The sequence below is a fragment of the Spizellomyces punctatus genome (genome assembly GCF_000182565.1).
Source record: "Spizellomyces punctatus DAOM BR117 chromosome Unknown supercont1.13, whole genome shotgun sequence".
NCBI lineage: Eukaryota > Fungi > Chytridiomycota > Chytridiomycetes > Spizellomycetales > Spizellomycetaceae > Spizellomyces > Spizellomyces punctatus.
In genome coordinates, this window is record NW_015971549.1 from 23,508 (window position 1) to 38,774 (window position 15,267).

General features: G+C 47.8%; 6 protein-coding genes across 7 annotated transcripts; 2 read left to right on the top strand and 4 right to left on the bottom strand.

Annotated features, from left to right (window-relative positions):
• Window positions 1-13: 13 nt before the first annotated feature.
• On the bottom strand, window positions 14-2,496 carry SPPG_06742 (uncharacterized protein). The gene is made up of 6 exons (XM_016754942.1): window positions 1,718-2,496; window positions 1,433-1,657; window positions 986-1,367; window positions 459-917; window positions 272-400; window positions 14-209 (listed from the first exon to the last, which is right to left on the bottom strand). The coding sequence occupies exons 1-6, from the start codon at window positions 2,333-2,335 to the stop codon at window positions 169-171; spliced, it is 1,854 nt and encodes a 617-aa protein (XP_016605780.1). The 5' UTR covers window positions 2,336-2,496; the 3' UTR covers window positions 14-168.
• Window positions 2,497-2,589: 93 nt separating this feature from the next.
• On the bottom strand, window positions 2,590-5,389 carry SPPG_06743 (uncharacterized protein; the record flags this gene model as incomplete). Its single annotated transcript, XM_016754943.1, has 15 exons — window positions 2,590-2,721; window positions 2,781-2,822; window positions 2,901-3,075; window positions 3,137-3,191; window positions 3,258-3,352; window positions 3,431-3,499; window positions 3,558-3,700; window positions 3,765-3,829; window positions 3,883-3,948; window positions 4,011-4,080; window positions 4,139-4,256; window positions 4,316-4,340; window positions 4,419-4,544; window positions 4,613-4,685; window positions 4,820-5,389. The coding sequence occupies 15 exons, from the start codon at window positions 5,387-5,389 to the stop codon at window positions 2,641-2,643; spliced, it is 1,773 nt and encodes a 590-aa protein (XP_016605781.1). The 3' UTR covers window positions 2,590-2,640.
• SPPG_06744 (transcription factor TFIIIB subunit BDP1) lies at window positions 5,332-8,313 on the top strand. The gene is made up of 8 exons (XM_016754944.1): window positions 5,332-5,487; window positions 5,597-5,955; window positions 6,016-6,120; window positions 6,174-6,299; window positions 6,375-6,808; window positions 6,871-7,078; window positions 7,137-7,284; window positions 7,355-8,313. The coding sequence occupies exons 1-8, from the start codon at window positions 5,460-5,462 to the stop codon at window positions 8,101-8,103; spliced, it is 2,157 nt and encodes a 718-aa protein (XP_016605782.1). The 5' UTR covers window positions 5,332-5,459; the 3' UTR covers window positions 8,104-8,313.
• On the bottom strand, window positions 8,099-9,300 carry SPPG_06745 (Fe-S protein assembly co-chaperone HscB). The gene is made up of 3 exons (XM_016754945.1): window positions 8,812-9,300; window positions 8,505-8,736; window positions 8,099-8,448 (listed from the first exon to the last, which is right to left on the bottom strand). The coding sequence occupies exons 1-3, from the start codon at window positions 9,268-9,270 to the stop codon at window positions 8,291-8,293; spliced, it is 849 nt and encodes a 282-aa protein (XP_016605783.1). The 5' UTR covers window positions 9,271-9,300; the 3' UTR covers window positions 8,099-8,290.
• A 128-nt stretch (window positions 9,301-9,428) lies between these two features.
• Window positions 9,429-13,090, top strand: SPPG_06746 (DNA ligase I, ATP-dependent (dnl1); the record flags this gene model as incomplete). The annotated part of the gene is made up of 21 exons (XM_016754946.1): window positions 9,429-9,901; window positions 9,961-10,073; window positions 10,124-10,194; window positions 10,256-10,363; window positions 10,416-10,511; window positions 10,570-10,655; window positions 10,716-10,818; window positions 10,872-11,021; window positions 11,075-11,129; window positions 11,192-11,254; window positions 11,318-11,544; window positions 11,605-11,694; window positions 11,753-11,776; window positions 11,843-11,957; window positions 12,035-12,223; window positions 12,287-12,318; window positions 12,379-12,480; window positions 12,531-12,616; window positions 12,703-12,717; window positions 12,787-12,841; window positions 12,905-13,090. The coding sequence occupies 21 exons, from the start codon at window positions 9,429-9,431 to the stop codon at window positions 12,995-12,997; spliced, it is 2,346 nt and encodes a 781-aa protein (XP_016605784.1). The 3' UTR covers window positions 12,998-13,090.
• On the bottom strand, window positions 12,926-15,240 carry SPPG_06747. 2 transcript variants are annotated; one of them, XM_016754947.1, is made up of 5 exons: window positions 15,042-15,240; window positions 14,732-14,931; window positions 14,459-14,669; window positions 13,470-14,375; window positions 12,926-13,407 (listed from the first exon to the last, which is right to left on the bottom strand). In XM_016754947.1, exons 3-5 carry the CDS (start codon window positions 14,628-14,630, stop codon window positions 13,232-13,234), a joined length of 1,254 nt encoding a protein of 417 aa, XP_016605785.1. In that variant the 5' UTR covers window positions 14,631-14,669; window positions 14,732-14,931; window positions 15,042-15,240; the 3' UTR covers window positions 12,926-13,231. The 2 variants fall into 2 exon arrangements, with proteins under 2 accessions (XP_016605785.1, XP_016605786.1); XM_016754948.1 differs by having other exon boundaries at window positions 13,470-14,372; window positions 14,450-14,669.
• Between the last annotated feature and the right edge of the window lie 27 nt (window positions 15,241-15,267).

The window sequence follows — 15,267 nt, forward strand, 5'->3', positions numbered from 1 at the left end:
TCATATTGCTAGATGTATTGCCAAATGAACCTTGTTTTTATATTAAGATATGGAGGGTCGTGGCCATATTCCAACAATATTTAACCAACACGAGAGTTTCCCTAAGCTCGTCTATTTAAGCGACAGAATGCCAGGAATCTATTCTCATAGTCCCAACCAGTACATTACTTAAGTGAAATAGTACTTAGGACCACCGCCTCCTTCCGGAACTACAGCAGCGGGATGATTGATAAGTAAGCGGTACAACGCATAGTTGCCCAAAAGAACGTACCGGTCCAGTCAATGTTCTGGCTAGGGTCCTTGATATCGCATGTTTTACAGTGAATACAATTTTGGGCGTTGATCTGGAATCGCTTCTTGCCCGGATTTTGTTCGTCATCAAGGTACTCATAGACACCCGCTAAATCCCGGATTGTGTCAGTAACCAGAAGCACATTGAAAGGAGAAACCCTCCGTACCAGGGCAAAATTTCTGTTCGGGTCCACCATATACTGCATAGTTTGTCTCGAGTTGCTCTTTTGGTCCCCTTTGCAATCTCAGATGCACGGGCTGGTTCTCTTCGTGATTAGTTCCCGTGCGACTAACATTCTCCAGAAGGTCAAAACTTATCACGCCATCCGGTTTGGGATACTCAATGGGTTTAACATCTTTTAAAGGTTTCAACGTGGCATAGTCAGGCTCGGGATGCTTGAATGTCCATGGAACACGTCCTTTGAGCAAGAGTGTATCAAGCCCAGCATACGCGATTCCTCCAAACAGACCGAGGGGATTGTGGAAAGCAGGCCGAACGTTGCGCACTTCCCATAATTCCTTGTAGACCCAAGAGTTCTTAATATTTGACTCGTACGCATCCAATGTAATAGGCCCCTCGGTTTCTGCACTCAGAGCATCGTAGGCGGCATCGGCAGCAAGCATACCTACATGAAACGAAAGCTTGTTGAGCGAGATGTTCTACTGTTCCGCAGGCCGTAGCGAAATCACATACCGCTTTTCATTGCTGTATGCGTGCCCTTAATCTTTGGCACATTCAGAAACCCAGCAGTGCACCCGATCAACGCGCCACCTGGGAACACAAGCTTTGGGATACTTTGATATCCCCCTTCATTGATTGCACGGGCGCCGTAACTGATTATTTTTCCACCTTCCAAATACTTGCGGATAGCTGGGTGCTGTTTATATCTCTGGAACTCCTTGTATGGGCTTAGCGTTGGATTTTCGTAATCCAGCGCTACAACGTAACCGATTGTACACTTATTGTCCTCGAAATGGTACATGAACGAGCCACCATAGGTTTTTATGTCCATTGGCCAGCCGACAGAGTGCAAGACAAGACCGGCTTCAAACTTTTCTGGAGCAAGCTCCCACACCTATAAAAAAATCACCAGCTGAGTACCCGACATCCAGAAACCAGTCAGAAATGTCACGCATCTACCTCCTTCAGTCCAATTCCGTACGTTTGCGGTTGTGAGTCTTTTCGTAAGTCAAATTTCCTTGATATCCTCTTTGTCAAGTGACCGTGGCAGCCCTCAGCGAAAAGTGTAACCTTGGCATGAATTTCCATTCCTCGCTCGAAGTTGTCCTTTGGTCTCCCATCCCGTCCGATTCCAACGTCATTAGTGGCTATACCCTTCACTGACCCATCCTCGTCGTACAAAACCTAAAATCGCACGCTTACTCTGATGTGCGTCGCATATGACTACAAACTTCAGAACCCTACCTCACTGGCAGCAAAACTGGGGTAAATTTCAACACCCAGCTCCTCCGCTTGCTCCCCTAACCATCTTACAAAATTGGAGAGGGAGACAATGTAATTGCCTTTGTTATTCATTTGAGGAGGATGGGGAAGGGGAATCGCATGTTTTTCGGTTAGGAACAACATCTTATCCTTTGCGGCAGGGGTGTTAAGGGGGGCACCCTTCTCTTTCCAGTCAGGAATAAGCTCGTTTAAGGCACGGGGCTCGAGAACAGCACCAGATAAAATGTGCGCTCCTACTTCGCTGCCCTTCTCTACCACAAAAACCCGCAATTCCTTGCCCTCTTCGTTGGCTCTTTGCTTTAGTCGAATCGCTGCACTTAGACCAGCAGGTCCGGCTCCAACGATGCACACGTCCACCTCGTCTGCGTAGCGTTCAGCATTCAAAACTTCCAATGTTTCCTGATCCAGATCATTCACGGCTGTTGCCTGCCTTTGTACCAGTGTCGTCGCAAACCCACGGACAATCCGCCGAGATCCAGTTATGATAGCAGGTCGTACTATGGTCGCCGGGATTCGCGATGAGGCTCTTCGTAAAGTGAGCGACGTGGGCCGTCCAACGGAACGAAGCCAGAGAGTCATGTCAGCGTTTATAAAATTATAGCAACCAGCAATTAGAGCGAATTTATGAAGTAAAATACAAGGAGAGGTGTTCTTGGCACTAAAGGAGCGTGGTGGAAGATGAATTCGACGAGTCGTGCCAGATGGATTGTGCAGCTGTGGAAAGCGTAGCTTTGCAAATCGAGATGCGATCGGCGACAACCGGGGGTCACAGAACAATGACATCATGTGATACTTGTCACGTGGACATCCAAATTGGAAAGCCAAACTTGACATGGGTTAAAATTGTTTAATCAAGAACTACTGTACATTGCCTATCTACTAGGCTATGGATTCAACTGTTCTACATATTCGTGCTTCACGGTCGCCCCAAACGCGCCTCCAGCACCGCACCAGGAAGTCGATATCTATAGTTGCGTATGAGATAGTTTCAATCAATACTTACTGGGAGATTCCGGACACTTACGATACACGGCAGGTCTGGATGCCAGCTTACATCCCGCGTAACCTGTGGATATGAGGGATGTCAAAAATTTTGACAAAACAACCAGCGATCAGACGTTTGCATGACAAGCAGATCCCTTACTCCTCCTTTATGCATCATACGGGGACGCAATAACTCAAAGATGGCGTGATTTGCCAATTCGGCGTCATCAAACGAAGCCGCTTTAAGCGCGTCAGCTGGATCCAGCGCTTGGACAAGTGTGCCATCTAGGGCAAAAATGCGGATAATTCCATCCTCACTTCCCGTATAGACAAACCTATAAAATTTTGAGATTTCATATGAAGGTACGACAACACTGATCAACCCACGAATCAGACCTTTGACCAGTGCTTGCAGGGGGTGAAAAGTGACACCGAATCAACGTTTTGAGGACTGAATTTGGCGCCTCCAATCGTTAAGTGCCTCGGACCATTCATTTCCGAACCGAATGTAACCCACCGCTATGTCCTGTAAAAGTCTGCACAGAACAGTCCTTTGGATGACGAAATTCAACCGACCCAGGATAGCGCATAATCCTGTAATCCCAATCTTCGCTAGATAGAAGGAAATATTGTGAAATGGTCCGTCTTGATAATCTTCTCTTCTCGCCGACTCTTAAAATGCCGTTTTACCTGTAGTACCCAGTTCTCAAAGTTAGATCTTTCCTCACTTGATTTGGTTCCATCATCTTCCGCACGTCCCTGCAAGGAGCGCATGAAATTTGTGTCGTGCACTACCTGAGCATGTCTTTCCCCTTACCACATTTTCATGTGTTGATCTTTGCCGTTCGTTAAAGCGTACCGATTGTCGCCCTTCGAAGACACGTATGTGATTCCTTCAGTATGTCCAACAAGAACCCCTGCTGGTTGTGCATTCCTGCCAAGGGAGCGGCGATCCCAGACCTGGCCATGGTAGTAGTTACGAATTATTGAACATCCACCGGGCAATATCGAGACCATCGCCCACCTTCACAAACGAATCGTCGCTTGCGGAAAAGAGAACGTGTGAAGACATTGGTTCTGCATAGCAGACTAAACATTGCATGTCAGTAATTTGTCAGGAAAATCTGACCCTAGGGACGTACCTGCATTGACATCGTCAGTGTGCCCAGGTATTTGGTGCAGTATAGACCGAGTTTCGATGTCATATACTGCCATGTGTGCATCAGCCACTTTTCCTGTAAGCCTCAAGGTGTTGAGTCACATAACGTACCCACAATAAGATTATTGCTGGTTCCTGCGACAATCTCCCGCCCGTCTCCAGAAAAACGAATCGACCAAATCTATGATAGGAGCTGTAGTGATCCATCGGCCTTTCTCTGGAATGGTTAAGCAGCTGACCCCAAAATTGCTATCAAAATGCTGATCAAAGTCCAGCGGAATCTGCTCAGGATCATCCCTGTCCAATTGTGCTCGTGTAAGATGAACTATCGGTGTAATCGACGAATAGATCATATGCCTAAATTATGGTACATCAGTGATGAACCTAGTAATATTCAGTCAGCTGTGACCTCCTACCGGTTGTCTGGGGAGAGTGCACAATCTTGCAGTGAAAGCATTCTTATGTTACTGGCATGCACGGACGGACATGCAGATCAGAAAATATTTCTTTCGTGTTTACCTGTTATGGTCCATCGACCAACCTCGGCATTGATGCTCCGCTGTCGTCTAATATCATTCAAATCCGAGGTGTCATAAAGGTGTACATGGAAATCTTGTGTACAGGAGAAGAAGAACTTCCCATCCTCTAGATGACAGCAACATATTTAGTGTTACATTTGTCTAGGTGTTGCAGGAAACTCTAGATTTACCGACCTGAAAATTGTCCTGAATAAGCGCGAGCTCCGTATTTGTCAACCACAGCCTTGGTCTGATTTGGAATAAATCTCTGGAGGAGTTCAACCATAATTTCGCATTCAGCATAATGCAGCACTGGTGTTTGTCGCGCAACTAATGCCCTTTCGCGCATCCTATTTCACTTCTAGAAAATGGTCGCGTATAAAGTCTGCAGCATGACGATACCTTCGCAATGGGAAGGGTATTTTGCGTGTTCATGAGTCCCGTTTCTCTCGACTTAAGAATCCTGTAAACAGAGTGTTTCCTCCTCTCTGCGGCAGAACTTGCTCCGGCTGGGGTTTGGGTAGCATCTTCGGATCGATTGTCCTTATGTAAGTACGGCGTCTTCCGCGGATTCAGATGCGATGATCCTCCTTGGCTTAATGCGCTTGATAATATAAATTGGACTGCTTCGCTGTTATCAAGCTGCAACTCGTCGTCGTATTCGCCCTCCAGTCCATCAAAGTCCATAAAGTCATCCTCCATTTCTTCAAAATCATCTTCTTCCTCCTCTTCGTATTCTCTATCATCGTCGGATGCGTCTGTTTCCATTTTTACGGCATTGTCAGCATTAGCGAAGGAACATTGTAGGTGAACACGATGCGTCACACGGGGTTGCTGATTTGGTAATCGAGGCAGACCATCACATGACTCAGCTTGTCCCAACCCAACAAGCTGTAACCCAAGCAATTCCGCTACTTTTACAGAATCCCGATCCATCCCCAGTGCTTGAATTCTCGTTAATTTCATATCCATTTCTGCGGATCCCGCCGCCACGAATCTGCCGCTATAACGGAGACGTTCTCTACGCTCATGATTTTCAGCTATGGTTGAGCTTACTTTATCCACTGTCAGTGAGTATCGTCATTTTTGAGCCGGGGGAAAAGTGTCCTTGAAAGCTATTAAGACGGAAAACGGCAGACCAAGTGCTAGTAATTGCTAATTATTTTTTGTGGCTAATAGGTAGGGGACCAAATAAGTTTGCCCCTGCTCCCAAAGTCAGACCTCGGCCAGGGCGAGAACGGATAAACGCACCTAAGAGTACGCCGGCTCCAGGCTCTGCGTCTGCGTCACAGAGCAAACCGACGGGCGCTTCTGGCGACCCAGTTTCTGTGGAATCAGTTTCAGTTGCGCCTTCTGCTGTATTAGTGTCCCACGAAGCAACCCCGCCAATTCCAGCACTGTCTACGCAAATCCCCTTGTTGTCTGCTACACCTCTCTCTAATACCTCTCCACTTCCTTCATCAACTGCCCCCTTACACGATAATAATGATGTATCTTTTTTGGAAAAGCCAGTGTCCAGAGCTCCTGGTCCTTCTGTGGTGAGCAGATCAGCAGAAGGTTGTCATTGTAAGGCGATCCGTATTTATGGGATCCGTCAGATTACTAGGTCGCTCGGACATGCACAGATGTTTCCTCGGGATATGGATGAAGCGGGAGAGGGCAATTTCAGTAGATTAAACAATCGGCCGACTGCACCCCCTAGAGTAGGTCGTTCCTCGTCGGTTGCACCGTGCCCTTTTGCTCATCCCCTCTGTAGATAGGCGCCGTCTCCGGAGCATCGCTTCCCGTTCGCGTACCTAAATTTGTGTCACGAGACATCGACGATGAATTCGACGACGACTATGTTCCGAAGTCCGTCTTGCGTGTATTGGGTCCTCCCAAGGTAGGTAATGTGAGGCCCGCGTCTTCGTCATCGCCGTGTTGTCGAAAGTTTCCGAAAGTGACGCTTATCCCCCAGATTGGTGTCAGCAATCCAACCAGCGTTGAAAAGCAAGGGGGGGCACTTCCGGTGGTGAGCGCTCATGAAGACACTGTCGAGGAGTCACATGTCCGACAACAGGGGTTATCCGATGCACTTCCTGAGCAAATTCCGCGAATAGGTCTTCGAAGGTCAATGCGCGGAGATCTTTCTGGTGAAGGCAACGAGGATAGGTTGGAAGAGTCCCCAATGGATATCGATCTCGATGAGTCCACCATTCCGCAAGCCTCTATTGGGGATTTAATAAAGCACAAGTTCCCGAAAGGAAAGCTATCCAGAATTGAGGAGCTTCGACAGCAACAACGTAAAGAACAAAGAAGGAGAGCGGGAAAGAGAGAAGGAACACCCAGCACAACCCGGGCCGAGTCTCCAGCTATGTTTGAAGCTGTGGATGACGAAGTGCCGGACATCAAGTATGGCAAAGATTCCAAGATACAAAGTTAATGCGATGGGCTTTTCTCACAGGGTTCTACAGTTTGTCAGGTCCCAGACTTATTATGGTGGATGGAAAACTGCAGGTCGACCAGGATTCGCTTGTCATACGGACCCATGTGGAGGATGAAGCAGATCTGGAGCACGTTGATGAAGGAATGCAGCGCCACATTACGAGCGCATCATTCCGCACAAGAAAAAGGCTTGGCAGGGTGAAATGGACAAAGGAAAGGACCGACCGATTCTATGAGGTATGCCAAATTTTCTACGCGTCCTACGACGGGATTTCTCACACCAGCTGTGGTGCAGGGCCTATCATATTTTGGAGCGGATTTCAGTATGATCTGCCTGATGTTTCCAGATCTAAACAGAGGGCAAGTAAAGGCAAAGTATAATGCGGAGGAGCGTGTGAATGGCAGAAGGCTCACTGCTGCTCTGTTGAAGAGACTGCCCCTGCGTAAGTCTCTGGATATCTAATTTGGCGCCAGCCTGCTGACTTACAAGTGGCATGCTATCTTTACGTCCAGCCAAAGATCTAGTTGTGGAGATGAAGGACCTGGTTCGACAACGAGTTGCAAAACGCAAAACTTTGGCTGATGAATCTGACGAGGAGGCAATACCTGCGATGAAGAGAAGTGCCGCAAATACGCCCACCCTTGATGGCGACGAAGCTGCTGCTACCCAAGATAGAGAAGATGGTAACTCCCAGCAGCTACAGCATGCTGATCGACGAGATGGCGACGCGGAAACACAGGAATCTATAAATCATGAAGGGGAACGCGGGGCTGGCACGCTACTTGGTAGCATCACTATGGATGATGATGGGGGTGTACCACTTTCGGTACCAGTTTCGATGGGTCCTCCAATCCGTCGCAACATGGCTGCCGTCGGCGTCCGACCAAAGGTTGTACCTAGGGCGGCCGCAAGGAGGAAAAAGCAGGACATTGAGCAAGCAGGGGATGCAGCAGAATCATCAGTGCCGTCAGCACAAGTCGGAGAGCAAGAAGGGCCGCAAGGCGCCCAACCTGAATTGCCAATGGCAGTGACCAACGTGGTGAAGCTTTCCCGGCAACGAACTGTCCCCACCATCGGCTCAGCGGCGTCCTCGGCCGCCTCAAGGCAAACAACGAAGATATTAACTCCAGCCATGCGAGCACAGGCCGCGCGGACAGCTGCTTTGCGTAATTTACCTGAAGGTGATGCCACTGAGGAGCTCGTGCAGCAGGATGATACCCTGGCGGGCTCTGACGATTTTGAAAGGGAAAACGGAGAATAAGGTTGGACGTTACTATTACATCCATCTTCAGAGAGTTCTTTGTAAATATTTCTGGTTGAGGATGGGATACTGGACACTCGAGGGTTTACTGTACACTACCACTGCTCGCTCACATGCTAATTTAGCAATCTAGCTTTGCTTTTTGATTCGAATATGTACAAATATTTCACATTGCAATTGCGTGACTTTAATGATGTATTTCGATTCTTTTACCAGGTATCCATTCCTGAGCTGCCTTCTTGATATTCACCCAGTACTGTAGCTGAATGGCAAGCCGTTTGGCCGCATCTAAGTCTCTGTCTCGGAAGGCTTGTGACAACTGGTCGATAGTCTCCTCCATCCGTTCTAAATCGCTGGTGATTAGTTCACATGATTCCAACGATCACAGTAATAGTACCAACTTTCATTCTCTCTTCTAATTTCTTCAATCTCACTCTGCGCGTGCGCTTCTTCCAGACGCTCACGAGCATCCAAAACCTCCATCAGCAAGGCGGGATCATTCATGGACTCGCCTTCCTCAATCGAAACACCGTTCAGCTCAAGCAGATACTGTGCTCGTTGAAGTGGGTCGCGAAGGACCTGATATGCTTTGTTAATGAACGAGGACTGTTGCTCTGCGCAAAGTTTCTCAGTCTTAAAAAGACCGTACGGCAAAACCAGAATTACGTCCAGCTGTATATAGTTTAATCGTTTGATTTGTTCACCCACCTGTGACTTCTGACCGTATCCATCAGGATGGACAGCCTGTTGAAGCCTTAGAAATTTGTTTCGCAGTAATCGCTCATCCACATCAAAGGCAAACTTTGCTTCGCCGGGCGCGAGCTCTGGCAGAAGAACGTCATAGTATGTTGCTTCATCATAGGTGGGCTGGATAAGACCACGCTCCGCGGGACAGAATACCGCAGACCTTGGCAACTTCGCACCGCAGCGCCAGCATTCACGTTCCGAGGTGCTTTCAGTCGATAGGAAGCGGGAAAAGGGAATGGTTTGCTGTCGGGGAGCATGCTGCGTCCTAAAGGGAATATGTTTCGCTTTTGGAATTCGTGTTGGCCGATAGTGCCAAGGTATGGAGCACAAGCGTCGTTGCTGTGGCGTTGCTTCATGTACACATTTCCAAAATATCCTGATAGACGTGACTCCCCTTGATCGCCCACCAATTTTGCTCATTCCCGCTGCTTGTGAAGTGAGGCTTTTTCGAGCTCCCCAGATACTAGCATCATCGAAATCATCATGTGGAGACATTAACCGGCTATAGGCGGATCAAATGCGTGATGACGTAAATCAACTTGTTGGGGAAACGCAATCTCAACTCTCACCTCTCCAAGATGGCTGACCGAAAACGACAAAAGACATCAGCGTCCACTCCAACGCGTAAGAAAAGACCGCCCATCGAGAGCCCGGGCAGACAACGCACATTGGACGCCTTTCTGCGGGGAGGCGTTGCAACCGCCAGTGTCGGCGCAAAGCCTTTGAGCGACGAAGGTTGGGAGCAATGGCCCCCTGGCACATTTGATACTGTCAAAGTGGAATGGGAGTCGGAGACACAGGAAGAGGGCACGAGCGAAGTTGTAACCACGATAAGTGGCGCATTGGCATCTAGCTCTACTGCTTCAACGAACTCCACGTTAGAGAAGGCAGTTCCTACCGAGCAGTCTTCTCTCAATACTGGGTCTTGTGCCATTGACTTTACCGAATTTTCCTCTGCGGAACTACCTTCATACTGGCAAGCAGGCTGCCCAACTCCATACAGATGGCTTGTGGACCAATTTGTGGCAGTAGAGAGAGTTACGACGCGGCAGTACGTAAATACCAAAGGTGTAGACGATAGTCTATATGTTAAAATATTTATTGATCAAGAGTCATTACGAATATTCTTACAAACATGCTCCGAACGATCATTCGTAATGCGCCAGAAGATTTGTTACCAGCATTATATCTGTGTACTAACAGCTTAGCACCACCCTATGAAGGTGAGGAGCGTCATCATATCCAGCTCATTCATGTTCTCACTCCAGTTGAGGTGTGGAGCTCGGTATTGGCCCGCAAATTTTGCTTAAAACGATAACTTCCATATCGGATATGTCCTCCAAGGTGACCTTTTCTGCCACTTGTCCAGTTCGTCAGTATTTCGTAATTGCTTTTTTTGGTCCAGGCAGTTAAAGCAGCTTGGGAAAAATATGGTGACTGGGGGGATGTTGTCTTCACCGCTAGGGTCAAGATGCAAATGCTTGTTAAGCCAAAAGCGCTGCTAGTTTCTGGGGTGCGTGACAAGTTGCAAACTTGCGTAACCATATGTATTAATAGAATTTAAGGTCCTTCAAACCCTCCGAAAAATAGCACAACTGAAAGGACAAGGAACCTTAAACCAGAAAAGTGATCTCATCAAGAAGATGATGGTGGCCTGTGAGGTGTGGCCGGCAGTTGTCGCATCAAGCGGACTAAAATTAATACCCGTTTACGTTTCAGGGTGAAGAGCTACGTTACTTGACTAGGACCCTAGTGTCCCATTTGCGGATTGGGGCCGTGCGAACAACGATTCTTATTGCTCTTAGGTTTGAAGAATATCTCTCAAATATTTCTGTTTGCGGATCTCAAACTGAAGAGCTAAATAGTCATGCAGCAGTACTGGAACATAGTTTCGCTCCATCTGAGATTAAAACTACGCCCAGGGATGCGATAAAGACCCGCTTCAAACTGGCCGAACAGATTATAAAAGTAGGTAGTGCTGTGCAAATCTGGGATGGGACGATTCTAATTCCTTATTGCAGGAATGTTATGCTCAGGTACCCAACTATGATCGCTTAGTGGCCGCCCTCTTGGATCCTGCCACTGGTTTGTCAAGGATGGGGGATGTTCTCAAGTGTACTGTCGGGATCCCTATCCGGCCCATGTTAGGAAAGATCACTAGAGATTTGGCGGTAAGGACGTTACAACGCTTAGAAATCGACAGGAAGCGTTAATGGTTCAGTAGGACGTGTTCGAGAAATTAGAAGGGCTGAACTACTGTGCAGATTTCAAGTATGATGGTATGAGACAATTGGCCCTTAATATTGTCAGCCTGTACGGACTTCCTGTCTTCCCGGCACAGGACAGCGAGCGCAAATTCATCTATCAGAAACGGGCCAAGTGTCGATATTTTCCCGACATCTGGGTTGGTGGTCACAGTCCTCTCTTCTATCTGCTCTGTCGTTTTCGGCTCACATGCCACCGAAAGAAACAATAACCGACAAGTTCCCGGATATATTATCAATAATACCAAGTACAATTGCAGTATCGACTGGATCGTTTATAATTGATTCGGAAGTGGTTGCAGTCGACGAGCAGGGCAATATCCTCTCCTTCCAAACTCTAAGCAACCGAGGCAGAAAAAACGTCGCTTTAAAAGATGTCACTATTGGAGTTTGTATTTTTGTTTTCGATTTAATGTATTTAAACGGGGAAGTAAGTTAGAAAGGGATAACGAAGTCTTTCATGTTGGCTAAGTGACGCATCATCACCTAGAGTTTGATCAAACGATCCTTTCGAGAACGACGAGACGCTATGAGATCCGCATTCAAGGAGATTAAAGGACGCTTTGAATTTGTGCCTCAGGTAATCGTCGGTGAATTCATTTTCATTGGCCAATCCCCTAAGACATTGTCTTTTATAGATTGAAACAAGGGATGCTGATGAGGTATATTCAAAAAGGATGTGTCGACTGTAAAGATTGGTACTGTACAGAATTTAATCACCACTACAGCTGCAAGAGTTCTTGACGCGATCACTGCAAGCGGGCTGTGAGGGTTTAATGGTCAAGATCCTTGATAAGCCAGCTGTCACTGGCTCGGAAACGCTCCTGGCGACATATGAACCAGGTACGTTGTATACCTGCATCAGCTGTTGAATTCCTGTCATCGCGAGCTGACGCTTATATCTCCTGGGCTTCTCGAAGATAAACGTACAGAGAGCTGGCTGAAGGTCAAGAAAGACTATGTCGAGGGACTGGCAGATAGTCTGGACCTGGTGCCAATTGGGGCTTGGTACGGGACGGGAAGAAAGGCAACCTGGTATTCCCCTTTTCTCATGGCGGCGTATAACCCTGAGACTGAGCAATATGAGACTGTGTGCAAGTGTATGAGTGGTGCGTCCATGGTGAATGACTGGGTATATCACATCACTTCTATTGATGCTCTCTGTGCTTTAGGCTTCTCGGATGCATTTTACAAGGAGATGAAGGTATTCATCAAAGCGTCTTTGTAACCGACCATATTTCACGCAATGCCACATGTGCAACAGATAAAGTATGCAAAAGACTCCGGTAACACTGTTGACTCTCCAAAGAGTTACTATGCAGTATCGGATGCGTTACTCCCAGACGTTTGGTTTCTGCCGCTAGAGGTAAACACCGAAAAAAGTTACTCGTCGTCCTTGTACTTACGAATGCTAAGGTTTGGGAAATTCGTGGTGCTGATCTCACTCTTTCTCCCGTACATCGTGCTGCGGCGGGAAGAGTAGATGAAGTGCGAGGGATAAGGTGAGACCATCCCAAATTAGGTCTGACTTTGGAATCCGATGGAAGTTGATTCATCTTCCTTATTTCATTCGCGTTGTTATAACCAGCCTTAGATTCCCTCGGTACGTTTAGAGTATCCGACTTTCTGTCAAACTGTACGTATTTATTGGACGTTGGTTCTCTTCATGCAGGTTCATCCGGACAAGAGGCGATAAAGGACCGGAAGACGCAACGACGCCAGATCAGGTTGGTAAAATGTAAGGAGACATAGCTTTTAGAGATGATCAGCTAATATGTTGTCCTTTCCAGATTAGTGAAATGTTTCTGAAGCAACGCCAACGCGCTATCGAAGCCCCTGTTGCTGATGAGGATCCAGAATTGGAAGAAGAAGAGGCCCAATAAACAAGGCCAAACAAGCAGACTCAGTCCCTAACCCTGTTAATGCTGTGGGAAGGCTGCAATGCAGAATTCTGGCACCTTTTTTTTTGGAATGTTAAAATAGAACATCTATTGCTACATGAATCTCTTGACACTGCCTTCAAACGCAAGAGCGATAGAATAATGCACCCCATTAGCTAAAGCGCGAAAGCCTCCACAATGCTCTATGCACTTCCCATACGCATTTGCACATTCCCATCAGTCGAGCGAGATTCTCTCTGAGTAGGTGAGATAGTTGCTAGCATTGCGTTTGATGATATCCACAACTGGCCCGAGAAGGCGAACAAACGCCTTCTTTCCGAGAGTCGCGCACTTCAATCGACCCTTGGCGATCACAGTCGCCCGTCGTGGCTTATCACTCAACAGTGCCAATTCTGTAAAGAATATCGCAGATAAATATAGGAAAGTAACCTCTGCAGATTCTTGCCACTCATACCTCCAAAATAGTCCCCTTTCTTCAAGCCTGGCATTTCATGTTCAATACCATTCTCATCTGTAGTCACCACTCTGGCTTCACCACCCTCAATAATGTAGAAGGCATCACCGACGTCGCCCTGTCTGATCACCACGTCCCCGTCATTGTAGCTAACACTCTCCAAAGCGTCCGCTATCTTATGACGCTCATAAGGCTCCAGCGAGACCAATAAGGGGACCTCCTCCAAGAAGGACTCGTACATCCGTCTCTTGCGCGATGTGTTCTCCATCAGTATCCGGCGGAATGTCACGCGATCCAAAGCCCACAAAACGCAATCTTGGGTAGCCACAACTGTAGCAGCACGAGGGGCATTGTACATGAGCGCCAGTTCACCAAAACTGCCATTCGGACCGTAGTCTGCCACCTTGACTGGCTGTTGCCCCCCGCGCGACACGTAAACATCAAGGGCACCAGTCTCCACGACGTAAAAGTAGTCCCCAATGCCTCCTTGCTTAATGACTTCTTCCCCAGCTGCCACGCGCTTTTCCGCCATGGCGTTCACAACGTCTTGGTATTGCTCGTCGTCTAGGCTTTTGAACAGGAAATTACCACGGATTGCGGTCTCAATGCGTTGTTTTTGCTCGTCAGCCTTTGGAATCACTAGTTTTACGTAGTCCTTATCAAGAGTCGGCGCCATCGATTCCGCGCTTACTGATGTTCGGCGACCACGGTTGTAGTTGGTCGGAGGCGGCGGGGGAGCGATCTCCTCAACATCGTCATCCTCTTCCTCGTCAAAGTCGTCATCATGATTCTCATCTTCCGACTCGGGCGCTTTGACTTCTTCCACTTCATGTCTGGGGTTACCTCCCGCGCCGTAACCGCCAGCTCCTTGCGGTCCAAAAACATCTGTAGCCGCTTGATTTCCTGCTGCGGACATTATGAACATTGCACAAATGGATTAAATCAGCGCATGCAGCCAGGAGTTAAAAAAGTTTGCATACCCGTTGTACCTAGCCTGATGAGCTTTGTGCGCTGCTCCTCCAACTTCCTATGGAAATAATTGGCACAAAACTGATATATGTCTTTTGGTTGTGCCCGAAGGAGTTCTCGGTTCAGGTCCTTTAAAATCTCGGGGAACTCCGCCGGCACTGTAAATTGGTCCGGACTGAAACGTTCGCTCATGGCGATTGAAGTAGAAGCGTTATTCGTTGATGTGGGCAGCTATGGTGGGAATATAGGGAATCAGTCAACTGTCCAAAGGGCGGCCCAGGATATCAACCCACCTTTGCGAAGATAGAGGTGCACGATTGTAAATGCTAGGATTTCAGGGCCAAAAACCTGCAGGGCACAAGAGAGACACCGAAATGTGCCAAAAGCACCTCGAAAGGACGCGAGAGCGTCAACCAAAGCCAATGGTCAATTCTACAAGCTAGCCCCAACAGCGCAGTTAATTCTTTCCTATCGAGCTAACAGGGGATAGGAGCTGAGGAAGATGTGGGAACAAGTGCAATTTTGTCAGTTATCGCATATTGTTCGCGGGCATGAAGAGCCTTGACAAGCACTTTTACGCGCCAGTTGCTAGAGCTTACGTACCCTCTCAGAAAGCCAAATGCAGGTGAAATCCAGTGGAGTAGCCGAGTGCAGGTGTGGGATGACAATGATGATGAACAAAGGAAGGAGCAGTGTGCAAGTCAAAAGTCACCAAATAAAAAAAGGGAAAATGCAGTTGGTCGTGAGCAAATGGTGATGAGCGGGGTTTGCGGGGCAAACGGGCCAGGGAGTTGGGAAACCCATTCAATTAGTTGTAACCAGCCATTGG

Bases quoted from the DNA above. Each gene is read 5' to 3' on its own strand.
- SPPG_06742 (XM_016754942.1), bottom strand. From the start codon at position 2,335: ATGACTCTCTGGCTTCGTTCCGTTGGACGGCCCACGTCGCTCACTTTA. The intron at 918-985 runs GTATGTGATTTC...CGTTTCATGTAG, and splicing joins GCATACAGCAATGAAAAGCG to GTATGCTTGCTGCCGATGCC. The intron at 210-271 runs GTACGTTCTTTT...CCGCTGCTGTAG, and splicing joins CCAGAACATTGACTGGACCG to TTCCGGAAGGAGGCGGTGGT.
- SPPG_06744 (XM_016754944.1), top strand. From the start codon at position 5,460: ATGGTTGAGCTTACTTTATCCACTGTCA. The intron at 5,956-6,015 runs GTGAGCAGATCA...GGGATCCGTCAG, and splicing joins GAGCTCCTGGTCCTTCTGTG to ATTACTAGGTCGCTCGGACA. The intron at 7,285-7,354 runs GTAAGTCTCTGG...CTTTACGTCCAG, and splicing joins GTTGAAGAGACTGCCCCTGC to CCAAAGATCTAGTTGTGGAG.
- SPPG_06747 (XM_016754948.1), bottom strand. From the start codon at position 14,630: ATGAGCGAACGTTTCAGTCCGGACCAATTTACAGTGCCGGCGGAGTTC. The intron at 14,373-14,449 runs GTATGCAAACTT...TGTCCGCAGCAG, and splicing joins CATCAGGCTAGGTACAACGG to GAAATCAAGCGGCTACAGAT. The intron at 13,408-13,469 runs GTATGAGTGGCA...TATTCTTTACAG, and splicing joins GAAAGGGGACTATTTTGGAG to AATTGGCACTGTTGAGTGAT.
- SPPG_06745 (XM_016754945.1), bottom strand. From the start codon at position 9,270: ATGAGCAAAATTGGTGGGCGATCAAGGGGAGTCACGTCTATCAGGATA. The intron at 8,737-8,811 runs GTGGGTGAACAA...GGTCTTTTTAAG, and splicing joins GATACGGTCAGAAGTCACAG to ACTGAGAAACTTTGCGCAGA. The intron at 8,449-8,504 runs GTTGGTACTATT...CCAGCGATTTAG, and splicing joins AATTAGAAGAGAGAATGAAA to AACGGATGGAGGAGACTATC.